Source organism: Carica papaya, chromosome 7, assembly GCF_054855325.1.
Source record: "Carica papaya isolate Zhongbai chromosome 7, ASM5485532v1, whole genome shotgun sequence".
NCBI lineage: Eukaryota > Viridiplantae > Streptophyta > Magnoliopsida > Brassicales > Caricaceae > Carica > Carica papaya.
The window spans coordinates 22,764,301-22,776,752 of NC_142315.1; the positions used below are offsets into that span (position 1 = coordinate 22,764,301).

Here is a 12,452-nt window from a genome sequence, read left to right on the forward strand (position 1 = left end):
TTTTAAAATTTAAAATTTAATCTAAATCAAACAGTATGTTTTACTTATATTACTCAAGTAGAAATTTATATATATATATATATATATTAATCCGTTTATATAATTGCTCATTTAATTGAAATTTTGATCCAGTTAATCTCTAAAAAAATTTAAATAAGCCAAATTAAGTTCTAAGAAAAATTTAGACTCTTATTCATGACCTGCTTAACTGCGAAACATAACAGAAATAAATCGTTAAACGATAAGAAAATCAAATATTGAACTATAATAAAAATTTCAACAGATAACGTGGTAAGTTCTAACGGAATTAATGAAAATGTGCCACTTCTCAACCGTTTCAATTCAAATTGCACCCACAATATCACCCACTCGCTGGTATTGAGTCAAAATCCAACTACCTCCAGATCAGAACACCTGTCAACATTATGACACGGAATTACCATATTACCCCTGTTATATGAGATCTGTGACATATCGTGGCGAGTTAATATATTTAAATACTTGCGCAAGTACCGACTCGGAAAAAACCCGCCGGTTTTGTCCTTCCCGCGGCTATTAATGAGCATTCCCTGCACAGAACTGGGTCACACTTTAACGTACAGATTATAGCACGAGAAGAGACTCTCTCAGGAGAGCTAAAAAACAACTTCACTTTGTGGAGAGAGAAAAATAGAAGAATAGAAATGGCATGGAAGAGAGAGAGAGAGAGCGCCATTAATGTAGAGCTCGACTACCAAGTTGGATGAACAGAACTTAAAGTGGCTCGCACATTATACACATAACACGCACACACAACACTCACAACCTCTCCTCTCTCGTTTCTCTATCCACTGCTAGATTTATGTATATAGATATATCCTTCTTTTGTTAGGGTTTTCGTAGTTGTTTTTGAGATTTGGATGCAATGTGGAACTCCGCGGAGAACGTATTCGCGAGGTCGACGTCGTTTAGGGAGGAAGGAGAGGACGAGGAGGCGCTGCGATGGGCGGCGTTGGAACGGCTGCCAACCTACGCGCGTGTCCGTAGGGGCATTTTCAAGGATATGGTTGGTGATTTCAAGGAGGTGGACGTAAGCGAGCTCCGGGCTCCCGACCACCGCGTCATCCTTGACCGACTTGTCAACTCTGTCGATCATGATCCCGAGAGCTTTTTCTATCGCATGAGGAAGAGATTCGACGCGTAATCCTCTATTCATCACTTCTTTTCTGGAGCTCTCCCTCTCCGCTCCTTTTCGTCTTTATTTGTCGTTTATTTTTCCAGGTTGAGATTATCTGGATTCGTGTCGAACTGGTTTTTGTTGTTACCGTACACTGTTTCCTTTCATTTGTTTGCTTCCTGATGGTGAGAGAATATGGACAAGAATGGAGATCAGGATCCGGGATTGTTAAGCGCGGTTGCCTGAATTTTGGATGTATGTGGAGAAGTATTTAACTAAAGCGTCGTTGGTTTTCTTATAGAAACTAAAACGTCATTATTATGTTTTTTGCGTCATTATTATGCAACGTCTGCATCAAATTTCGATTTAATCGGTTAGGATTGTGGGCGTTTTTCTCTCGTTATAGAGATTTTCATTTTTCATTAGTCTTGAATTTCTTCAGAGATTTCACGAACGTTAGTGGCATTTGAAGTCCATTCTCACCTTGGTTATAACGAGTGTTGGAGGGACGGAAGGTGTTGTCTTCGAAATCTATGGGGGGTCGTTGACCGCTTGCGAATCAAGTCAATTGAAAGTTGAAACATCAACTGGACGAGCCTAGTTTACTCAGCAAGCTTTCTTTCATTCTAATTTTTCACTGCCGACGAAACGATCTTTTATTTTAAAACTCTGTTTTTTATTACTTTCGCTTGCCGAAAACATTGAAAAGCAACAAATTAGTCCTGAAGCTTGCTGAGTTTTTAATTAACCTTCAAGTTTGTGAGTTTTTATTCTTATGATGTTTTTGGTGGAACAAGTCATCCAAATAGGTAGTGGAGCCCGGGGTTTCCCCTTTTCAATTTTCATTTCAGGAAATTTATTTCAAAATTTAGTTAAAACAAAAAGAGAAGTGTTCACGTTCCATGGTTTGGGATTTGATATCTACAAGATGATTACTGGGGATTCTTTTTATTTGTGTTAAAGCATAATATAAAAAAAGAAATTTAGAAATGGTGACTGTTAACGTTTCAGTTATTCAGAACACCGGAGAACATTAATTTTGTGCCCAAATGAGACCTATATGAATGTTTGGCACTGGTTATAACAGTTGGGTTTCTTACAAGTGCACTCATCTGAACATTGCTCTCCACCCGTGTCATTGCAGAGTAGATTTGGAATTTCCCAAGATTGAAGTTCGATTTCAGAATCTGACAGTTGAGTCTTTTGTTCATGTTGGAAGCAGAGCACTACCAACTATTCCTAATTTTATCTTCAATGTTTCCGAGGTAAGCTCACCACAGTTTCCATTTACTGATTACCATTTTGATGGTATATAACATTTTATTTGAACTTACTCGAGAGAAAATTATCCAGGCATTATTAAGGCACTTGCGGCTTTACCGAGGGAAGAGAAGCAAGTTGACAATCTTAGATGACCTCAGTGGTATTATTAGACCTTCAAGGTACATGGTAAATTTCAACTACTCAATGTTTTTGCCACCAAATTTCTAAGTTTAAGTGTTATTTTCTAGATTGACACTTCTACTTGGTCCTCCAAGTTCTGGAAAGACAACGTTGCTTTTAGCTCTTGCCGGACGCCTTGGGCCTGGCCTGCAGGTACTAGTCTATGTTTCACGTTCTGTACCCAAGCATTGAGCAAATCATATTCTTTGATTAAAAAAATCCTCTGGAGAATAAGTTACCATTTTTTTTTTGAAATAAAAGAAAATAAATATTATTATGCACAAATGTACTCAGGGGATACCTTCCGAAAACACAAAATTATAATTCGATCAAGTGGTTCATGACAGCTCCAATATCTTCCTAATTTATTATGTCATGACCAATCAAAATATAATCAAAAATACGAAATCATTTATTTCTAATATTTACAATGTCTGTTTCAATACCCTCAAAAGTCCTAATATTTCTCTCCTTCCAAACAGCCTACATAATAGAAATCGGAATAAGGAATAATTCTTTTCTCTTTTTACATAAGCCAGCCCACACCTAAAACTCCTTGCTAACACTACCCGCTATGGCCCACTTCATTCCCATAATCCCATACACGTACTCCCAAATTCTGTAGACCATAGGACAATGAAGTAACAAGTGGTTGTATGATTCTTCTTCGGCCTTGCATATGTAACACCTATTAGCCATCATCATACCTTTTTTCTCAACATATCAATAGTTAAGATTTTTTCTTTAACAGCTTCCCACATGAAAAAAGCCATTCAAGGCGTTGCTTTTGACCTCCAAACTGGAGAATAAGCTACCATATAGTCTTGGAATTAATCAGATGATGATACCAGAATTATGTTTCCAAATCAGGCATGGTGATCCTTGTTGATGAATTTATGAGCTTTAACAGACTCCGTCAATATCCTTTCTCACTATATCCAATGAATCTAATTGTCCTTTCAGGCCTTGCAACTATTTAAAATGTCATTTACAGATTGCCAACACTATTAAACTAAGAACTATTGATGATTCAGTTGGCTACGTGTTAAACTTTATGGTATTTCCTTGAACTGCTCATTCACATCTTATTTATATCTCAAATATTTTGAAGACATCAGGGAGAATCACATACAATGGACATAGTTTAAGTGAGTTTGTTCCTCCAAGGACATCTGCTTATGTCAGCCAACAGGACTGGCATGTGGCAGAGATGACAGTGCGAGAAACTCTTGAGTTTGCAGGTCGCTGTCAAGGTGTTGGATTTAAATACGGTAAGCATCATAAAGTTGCAGTTATCAAAATAATTTATGCTTCCGTAGTTTCTAATTTATAGTACTTGCGAAAGATATGCTTTTGGAACTTGCAAGAAGAGAAAAGATGGCTGGAATAAAACCTGATGAAGACCTGGACATATTTATGAAGGTAATTATATTCATATGAAATGTTAAATTTTCTTATTGCCTAACAATTCATAAGTTCTGACTGTTTATCACTGTTGTTATATCTTTCTTAGTCATTAGCCTTAGGAGGAGAGGAAACAAGCCTCGTGGTGGAGTATATTATCAAGGTATTCTCTGGATGCATGACGGCATTGGATATGTATGGTAACCATGGTACCATTATGTCCTTCTAAACTCAACTTGATCACTACTTTTTTTTGTTATTAAATGCATAAAAAGTAGTAAAAAAGTATAGTTTCTAATAACCTCCTAACAAAACAGTTGTGTTCCTCTCAGAATAAAATTACAGTTAGGCCCCTGGGCCGGCATAGTGTTGAACTTGAACAGTTAATGCCATAATAAACCCAGCAGGGGGTCAAATAATATGAAAGATCACTTCAGATTACATATACTTTCTTCTATTGAGATTACTGTCTGTTCTCATATTGGTTCTTACTAGAAATTCCCAATCCAAAACAATGTTGACGACCAGCATCTCTTTTTAACAGTCCCACTAAGTGTTCCTACAGACTGTGGTATGATCAGTTAGCTTGGGTTTTGCTTATTTTGTTAACCAATGCTAAAATGTTAATCAAGGAAAAATAATTAATGGAATTGATAATCCCAAATTCTGGTCATAAAAATGTCTGGTCCTTGTGGAAAAGACATGAAATCCTGTTCTTCGGTTTGTTGAGAACTGTCCCATCAGACCTAAGCAATTAGGAAGTATTTGAAAAGTGAAATGCTCCTTGTGGACTATGGCAGTACATAAAAAATCTGTCTAGTAGTTAGTTGTTCAACTTAATTCCTTAAAGTACTCTGAAGTGCTAAAATAAATCTGGCAAAGATTTTAGGGTTGGATATATGTGCTGACACGTTGGTGGGAGATGAAATGCTTAAGGGAATTTCTGGGGGCCAGAAGAAGAGGCTCACAACAGGTGCATGTCATATTTGTGTGTCTTAGTAAATAATAATGCTATATGTTTCTGTAGATGCTAACGGGGTATAAATATGATTTTCAGCTGAACTATTAGTTGGCCCAGCTAGGGTCCTTTTCATGGATGAAATATCTAATGGGCTTGATAGTTCGACCACCCATCATATAATCAAGTATCTTAGTCATTCTACCCGTGCACTTGATGGGACTACTGTTATATCTCTGCTTCAACCTGCTCCCGAGACTTATGCATTGTTTGATGACATTATACTTCTATGTGAGGGCCAGATTGTCTACCAGGGGCCCCGTGATGCTGTTCTCGATTTCTTTTCGTTTATGGGGTTCAGTTGTCCTGAAAGGAAGAATGTGGCAGACTTCTTGCAAGAAGTAAGTTGTAGGGAATTTGGAATCTGAAATTTATATTCTACCATTCATCAGTGTTTCTGAGATCCTTTATACACAGGTTACATCAAAGAAGGACCAAGAACAGTACTGGTCTGCTCCTTTCCGTCCTTATCGCTACATACCTCCAGGAAAATTTGCTGAAGCTTTTCGTTCATATCATACTGGGAAGAATTTGTTTGGGGAATTGCATATCCCATTTGATAGACGTTATAATCATCCAGCTGCTTTGTCAACTTCTCACTATGGTGTGACAAAGAGAGAACTTCTCAAGGCCAATTATCAGTGGCAAAGACTGCTAATGAAGCGGAACTCTTTTATTTATGTTTTTAGATTTATTCAGGTATAGCATTTTTTTGGTGGTCTAGAGTTTAACATTTTGGTCAGTAAAGCAGCTATCGTTAATCTCATGATTTGGAACTGTGTCATCTGGAAAAGAGAAATACTTTGAGATTTTAATTCTATTTTTGGAATGCCATGTACTTTTTGCAGCTTCTTTTGGTTGCCTTGATCACCATGACAGTTTTTATGAGGACAACAATGCACCACAATACAATTGATGATGGAAATTTGTATCTTGGAGCACTATACTTTTCTATGGTCATTATTCTCTTCAATGGCTTTACTGAGGTTTCAATGTTGGTTGCCAAACTGCCAGTGCTTTACAAGCATAGGGATTTATGCTTCTACCCTAGCTGGGCTTATACGCTTCCTTCATGGGCCTTAAGTGTCCCAACTTCTCTCATGGAGTCTGCTCTCTGGGTGGCAGTTACATACTATGCAATTGGATATGATCCTGAGGTTACTCGGTAAATATAATTCTTAATTGAATTTGATGAGACTTCTGGTGGTTTTATCAGGATTTTCACTTTCTTTATTCTGCAGATTTTTTCGGCAATTCTTGTTGTTTTTCTCTCTGCATCAGTTGTCTATTGGCCTCTTTCGTGTTATTGGTTCTCTAGGCCGAAATATGATAGTTGCCAACACTTTTGGATCCTTTGCAATGTTAGTAGTTATGGCTCTTGGAGGATTCATCATTTCAAGAGGTTAATATATGTTTGCAACTTTTGCTTAATTGCTTTTTTTTGTTGCTTATTATCATCTTCTATCACCTGGTTTATTTTGGCAGATCGTATACCCAGTTGGTGGATTTGGGGTTACTGGATTTCTCCATTGATGTATGCTCAAAATGCAGCTTCTGTGAATGAGTTTCTTGGTCATTCTTGGGATAAGGTGATATGACCTGCTATTATCTCTCTTATATACTCCTTTCATCATAGTGGGTCTGAAGTTATTCTGGGTCTATCATGGTGAGTTATGGAAATAGAAAGGAAGTATGTTGAGAAGAGCTGCAATGATTCTTAAATGATATTTGAGGATATATTGAATGTCTCCATAGCAATGATGGATATTTTGTTTGTTTAATTGCATCAGCTACTTGGTTAATATGACAATGAATTATTTCTAGCTGTCACACTCACAATATGATTAGATGAAAGGTAGATTCAGATAATGCTGATAAGAAACAACATCAGATGAGGAAAGAAGAACATCCGTGGTAATCACAGAAAGATGCTTATTGGAATTAGAGTTGGACAGTATCCAAACTTTCTAGTCTTACAGACGATTTAGCCCATGCTAATATTCTAGGGTGTGTTGTATAATCACTGTTGCAATGTCTCTAAAGTCTTGTGTCCTTTTAATTTTACGAGTACGGCATTGTACTACAGATCCAATGCATCCAGGTTCCCTTCGTAAAAATATAATTGTCTTTCCAGTTTTAGATCTCTGTCGTAGAAGTGGGGATGTTTTTCTTCTGTGTACAAGATGTTTACGTGGGGACTTATGTTCATGGAAACAGAGCTCTTGCCTCTAGGTTTTGCGTGTTTTAATTGCAAATTGCAAATCCCAATAATGAAGAAAATGTCTAAATAATTTATATGAAGTGATTATTATGCCAGGCTAAAGTGGCAGTTTGGTCTTTCCCTCTTATTTGTTTGTGTAGAGATTTGCGACCAATATTGATGTATCTCTGGGTGAGAAGCTATTAAGAGAACGTGATTTTCCTGAGAGCTACTGGTATTGGATTGGCATTGGTGCTTTACTTGGATACACAGTTCTGTTCAATATCCTGTTTGCATTCTTCCTGGCTTTTCTTAATCGTAAGCTCCTTTTTTCTCCAAGAAGGTCTTCTAACATTAACTTCCAAGCTTAGTGTAAAAGAGCCTAATTTTGTGCATGCCGCAATCTTTTTAAAAGCTTTGGGAAAGCTGCAAGCTGTTGTCTCCAAGGAAGAGCTTCAGGAGAGAGACAAAAGAAGGAAAGGTGAAAATGTTGTCATTGAACTGAGAGAGTACTTGCAGTATTCAGGCTCTGCTAATGGTTTGTAAAATAGATTTCTGGGTATTGTTTTATTGTTAGTTTACATGCAGAACAGTCTCTTGATTTCTGTTGTGTTTTCCTTTGCTTAGGTAAATATCTTACGCAAAGAGGCATGGTTCTGCCTTTTCAACCACTTTCAATGTCTTTCAGCAATATCAATTACTTTGTAGATGTCCCCTTGGTACGCATACAGCTCCATTACTTTCTGCTAATGATTTCTGAAATATTTTAACTCTCTTCTTCTCATCCAAGTTTAACTTCAGGAATTGAAACAACAAGGAGTAACAGAAGATAGATTACAGTTGTTGGTTAATGTTACTGGAGCATTTAGACCTGGTGTGCTTACAGCATTGGTTGGAGTCAGTGGTGCTGGGAAAACTACCCTAATGGATGTTTTAGCTGGTAGAAAAACTGGTGGGGTAATAGAAGGGAGCATGCATATATCTGGTTATCCCAAAAAACAGGAAACTTTTGCAAGAATTTCAGGCTACTGTGAGCAGAATGACATTCATTCCCCATGCTTAACTGTTCTGGAGTCACTTCTCTTCTCTGCCTGGCTCCGGTTACCTTCAGATGTCAACTTGGAGACACAAAGGGTAAATAATGCAACCTTTTTTGCATCTCTGCATGTCTTGGGCATCGGTTGATTTCCCAAATGTTGAAATTTCAGGCATTTGTTGAGGAGGTTATGGAACTTGTAGAGCTGACTCCACTAAGTGGAGCATTGGTTGGCCTACCTGGAATAGATGGTTTGTCAACAGAACAACGAAAAAGGTTGACCATTGCTGTTGAATTGGTTGCCAATCCTTCTATAGTGTTCATGGATGAGCCCACATCAGGCTTGGATGCAAGAGCTGCAGCCATTGTGATGAGAACTGTGAGAAATATTGTTAATACTGGGCGAACAATTGTCTGCACAATTCATCAGCCTAGCATAGACATTTTTGAATCCTTTGATGAGGTATTATCTTCTTATGGTTTTGTAGACAGTGATAATAATTTCTCATTTCTGACCTTAGATATGATTAACAAAAATCAGAAACTCTTCTCACTAGTTAATATCTTCCTTCTACATTCCTGTAGCTGTTGTAGCTTGCATATTATTCTAGATGATATGCTGCTCTTCAGTTACTGAGGTAGTTCTATTACAGTATCAATACATAGTCTGAATCCATTTCAACTTTCTAATAATCCTGAGTTCCTTCTTATTTCTATATTTTTTTCTTTGCAGCTTTTGCTTATGAAGCGTGGTGGAGAGCTTATATATGCTGGTCCACTTGGCCTGAATTCCTGTGAGCTTATAAAGTACTTTGAGGTTGATGCATGTTCCTATCCTACCACTTGAAATATTTGAGCTACTCTGTTAAGGTTTTTTCTTTTCAGTTGAGTCAGTAGCTGGGCCTTCATATTTATGAATAAGTAGTGGTATTTACACCATTAATAGCTCAATATTTCAGGAGATATGACTACCTCTATATTGACTCTTTTCATAACTTACATGTAAGATATTTATTGTCTCGATGAAACTCTGCAGGTGTGAATTCTTCCATGAGAACGTTCTAATAGCTTCAGTTCTGGTGCTCATCCTTACTGTGTCATTTTTGTCTTCTGTAGGCAGTTGAAGGAGTGCAAAAGATCAGTCCTGGGTATAATCCTGCTGCATGGATTCTTGAGGTTACTTGTTCAGCTGAAGAGCACCGTCTGGGTGTTGATTTTGCTGAAGTTTACCGAAATTCAGATCTATTTCAGTTTGTTGATTTTCCTTGTGAATTTTCTGCTGTTGATTTTTATTTTACATGAAAGTATTTTTGTTATTTAACTAACCATTGGTTTCTTTTGTTTCAGACGTAATAGAGAGTTGGTTGAAAATCTTAGCAAGCCTAATAGCAGTTCCAAGGAACTGGAGTTTCCAACTAAATATGCTCAGCCATTCTTCAACCAGTTCTTAGCCTGTCTGTGGAAGCAGAATCTGTCATACTGGCGGAACCCACAATACACAGCAGTTCGCTTCTTCTACACTGTTGTTATCTCACTGATGCTTGGTACAATATGTTGGGGATTTGGTTCAAAAAGGTTTTCTGCTCCTCCTGTCAGAATCTTTAGGTTTCTTGGTAGCTTTGATACTCTGGTTCCATATCCTCGAGATGCTACTTCTTTTAGAAGTCCATATTAGCATCATATTTTTTACCCTGGATTTCTTTGTTTGGTTTCAAATTGCTTGATATATCATGTTTCTAGATTAAATTAATTTATATCACTTGGTGTTTTCAATGATCGGTAGACAGCCATTTCAATCCCCATGAGAAAATTTGGTCAATGGATTTATCTTGATTCTAAAAATATGTTCTCACTTGCTAATGCTTTTTTGCAAATGAGTTGTTTTAGATTACTATCTATCCTCAGAAACAGAGAACAATTACTGAGCATTAAATAGGATGCACTGATTATCATTGACATCAGCCAAGTTTAGAGAGTCAAAGCCAAAGGTGTTGGAAGCAAGAAAACCAACAAGAATTAAGTATTTATGGAGAAAATAGGGACTCTAATAACACTGCTAATATATTTTTTGAAATAATACTTTCATCATAAATATTTACTTATAAATCTGAGTTTAAAGTCTTTGAAGTGTCTTTCACTCTACAGTTTACGCATGCTGAGTTTTACCTTGGTCTAGATGCTTGTTTGTACCATCTGTGGTCATGGTTAGGTCTTTTTGTGTCAGGGAAATGCAGCAAGACCTTTTCAATGCCATGGGTTCCATGTATGCAGCAATCTTGTTTATTGGGATAACTAATGGTACTGCTGTCCAACCTGTTGTTTCTATAGAAAGATCTGTTTCATATAGAGAGAGAGCTGCAGGGTTGTATTCCGCGCTTCCATTTGCATTTGCTCAGGTCAAGCTCACCCCTCATTCCGTTCCCCTGGATGTCTTTGTGTATATATATCCTTTGAGTCTAACAAGTTCCTGATTTATATGATGCAGGTTTTTATCGAGTTTCCTTATGTGTTTGCACAATCACTTATTTACAGCACAATCTTTTACTCTATGGCTTCCTTCGAGTGGACTGCTTCAAAATTCATTTTTTACATATTCTTCATGTACTTTACAATGCTATACTTTACCTTCTATGGAATGATGACCACTGCTGTGACCCCGAATCATCAAGTTGCCGCTATCATCGCCGCTCCATTTTACATGCTTTGGAACCTTTTCAGTGGTTTTATGATCTCTCACAAGGTAATGAATATAATAAAACAATTCTTCATAGTCAACGCATCTTATAACTTGATTGGCTTTAATCATTTTAATTTTTAAGAAAAGATGATCCTGAAACCACTATCCCTCAGATCACTGCATTATATAACTTGTCACATTCTTCAGAGAATACCCATATGGTGGAGATGGTACTACTGGGCAAATCCCATAGCCTGGACTCTATACGGCCTCTTGACTTCACAGTATGGTAATGATGATAGACTTGTGACGCTATCGGATGGAATTACCCGTGTACCAACAAGGCAGTTGCTGAAAGATGTTCTTGGATATAGACATGATTTCTTGGGTATAGCTGGTATTATGGTCTTCGGCTTTTGCATTTTTTTCGCTCTGATATTTGCTTTTGCAATAAAAGCCTTCGTCTTCCAGAAGAGATGACAAGCTGGTTGGAGTTAGACGGAGTCAAAAGTAACCTTCATTTGGGTAATTGTCTGCATGGCAAGTAAATATGTTGCCTATTGAGTGGTAAAACCAAGGTGAATTCTTTTAAGGTACGTATATGGCGTATTCTAGGATTTTCTACTAGTTTTTGTCATTGAGAGGATGCAGGAATCTCTCATTGTAAGTATAACGCAAATTATATTTGGCAATTCAGCAAGGGGGAAAACTACAAAACTAAATAAACGGCATATAGATACATGTTATACAATACTGCAACTTCTTCGGGGAATGATTGTGCGGGAAGTTTATAATTTGATTACTGATTGTAATTCTTATACATGGAGATTTTTCATAATTTCGAATGTGGAGTCATTTATATTTGAATTAGTAATGAAATAAAATTTAGGATTTTATTTATTTGATTTACTGAGTTTGGTCTTAAAAAGTATACAGAGCTAACGGAGGCAACATATCTCTACAGCTTACAATCTCCTCTTACCATCAACAACTTTCTTTTAACACTTTAGGCACAAAGTTAATGACCGTTTTCCAGTTCTTGATCAAATTGTCATGTTCTTGATGGATTTGAAGCTCTTCATACGGATGTATGACCGCATGATTCAGGCTTTTAGTCTATCTGGTAAAATTTGCACCAACGATTTGAAAGTTGTGTGAATTCATTGTTAACCATATCAGTGGTTGGTACGGGAGTTCATGGTGACATACGTTGAGCTGTTTTGGGATTATTTAGGTCCATTCACTATATCTTTAATTTTATAAATACGTGTGTACAGTTATATTTTATTTTAAGAAAAATTACTCGAATTTATGCTATATTACAAAAATATTGTGGCATTTAAAATTATGCAAAAAGATGATTGACCCAAATTGACTGGTAAGCATATCAACTCCGTTAAATTCTTTATAGATTACCCAATTCCTTGTCCATTTATTCGTCAATGGCTGAAAAACAGGTAAAACTTTTAGATTTTCCCTTCCCCTTGCATGACCATATATGGCCAGTATCCATTTCCA

General features: G+C 37.0%; 1 protein-coding gene across 3 annotated transcripts; it reads left to right on the top strand.

The window, feature by feature from the left end:
• Positions 1-579: 579 nt before the first annotated feature.
• ABCG32 (pleiotropic drug resistance 4) lies at positions 580-11,839 on the top strand. Of its 3 annotated transcripts, none has more exons than XM_088208635.1 (24): positions 580-1,179; positions 2,301-2,421; positions 2,510-2,598; positions 2,668-2,752; positions 3,711-3,870; positions 3,945-4,021; positions 4,113-4,212; positions 4,893-4,976; positions 5,061-5,362; positions 5,439-5,720; positions 5,870-6,186; positions 6,263-6,423; positions 6,507-6,610; positions 7,383-7,539; positions 7,637-7,759; positions 7,849-7,940; positions 8,023-8,355; positions 8,430-8,720; positions 8,991-9,074; positions 9,374-9,507; positions 9,605-9,832; positions 10,482-10,653; positions 10,743-10,997; positions 11,142-11,839. In XM_088208635.1, the coding sequence occupies exons 1-24, from the start codon at positions 905-907 to the stop codon at positions 11,412-11,414; spliced, it is 4,299 nt and encodes a 1,432-aa protein (XP_088064761.1). In that variant the 5' UTR covers positions 580-904; the 3' UTR covers positions 11,415-11,839. The 3 variants fall into 3 exon arrangements, with proteins under 3 accessions (XP_088064761.1, XP_088064762.1, XP_088064763.1); XM_088208636.1 differs by having other exon boundaries at positions 4,113-4,166; positions 4,886-4,976; XM_088208637.1 differs by lacking the exons at positions 580-1,179; positions 2,301-2,421; positions 2,510-2,598; ... (1 more) ...; positions 3,711-3,870; positions 3,945-4,021 and having other exon boundaries at positions 4,192-4,212; positions 4,886-4,976.
• The last annotated feature ends 613 nt before the right edge of the window (positions 11,840-12,452 follow it).

Excerpts from the sequence above, each read along its gene's own strand:
- ABCG32 (XM_088208635.1), top strand. The coding sequence starts at position 905 with ATGTGGAACTCCGCGGAGAACGTATTCGCGAGGTCGACGTCGTTTAGG. Across the intron at positions 7,760-7,848 it reads GTATTCAGGCTCTGCTAATG|GTAAATATCTTACGCAAAGA; the intron begins GTTTGTAAAATA and ends TCCTTTGCTTAG. Across the intron at positions 9,075-9,373 it reads AGCTTATAAAGTACTTTGAG|GCAGTTGAAGGAGTGCAAAA; the intron begins GTTGATGCATGT and ends TGTCTTCTGTAG.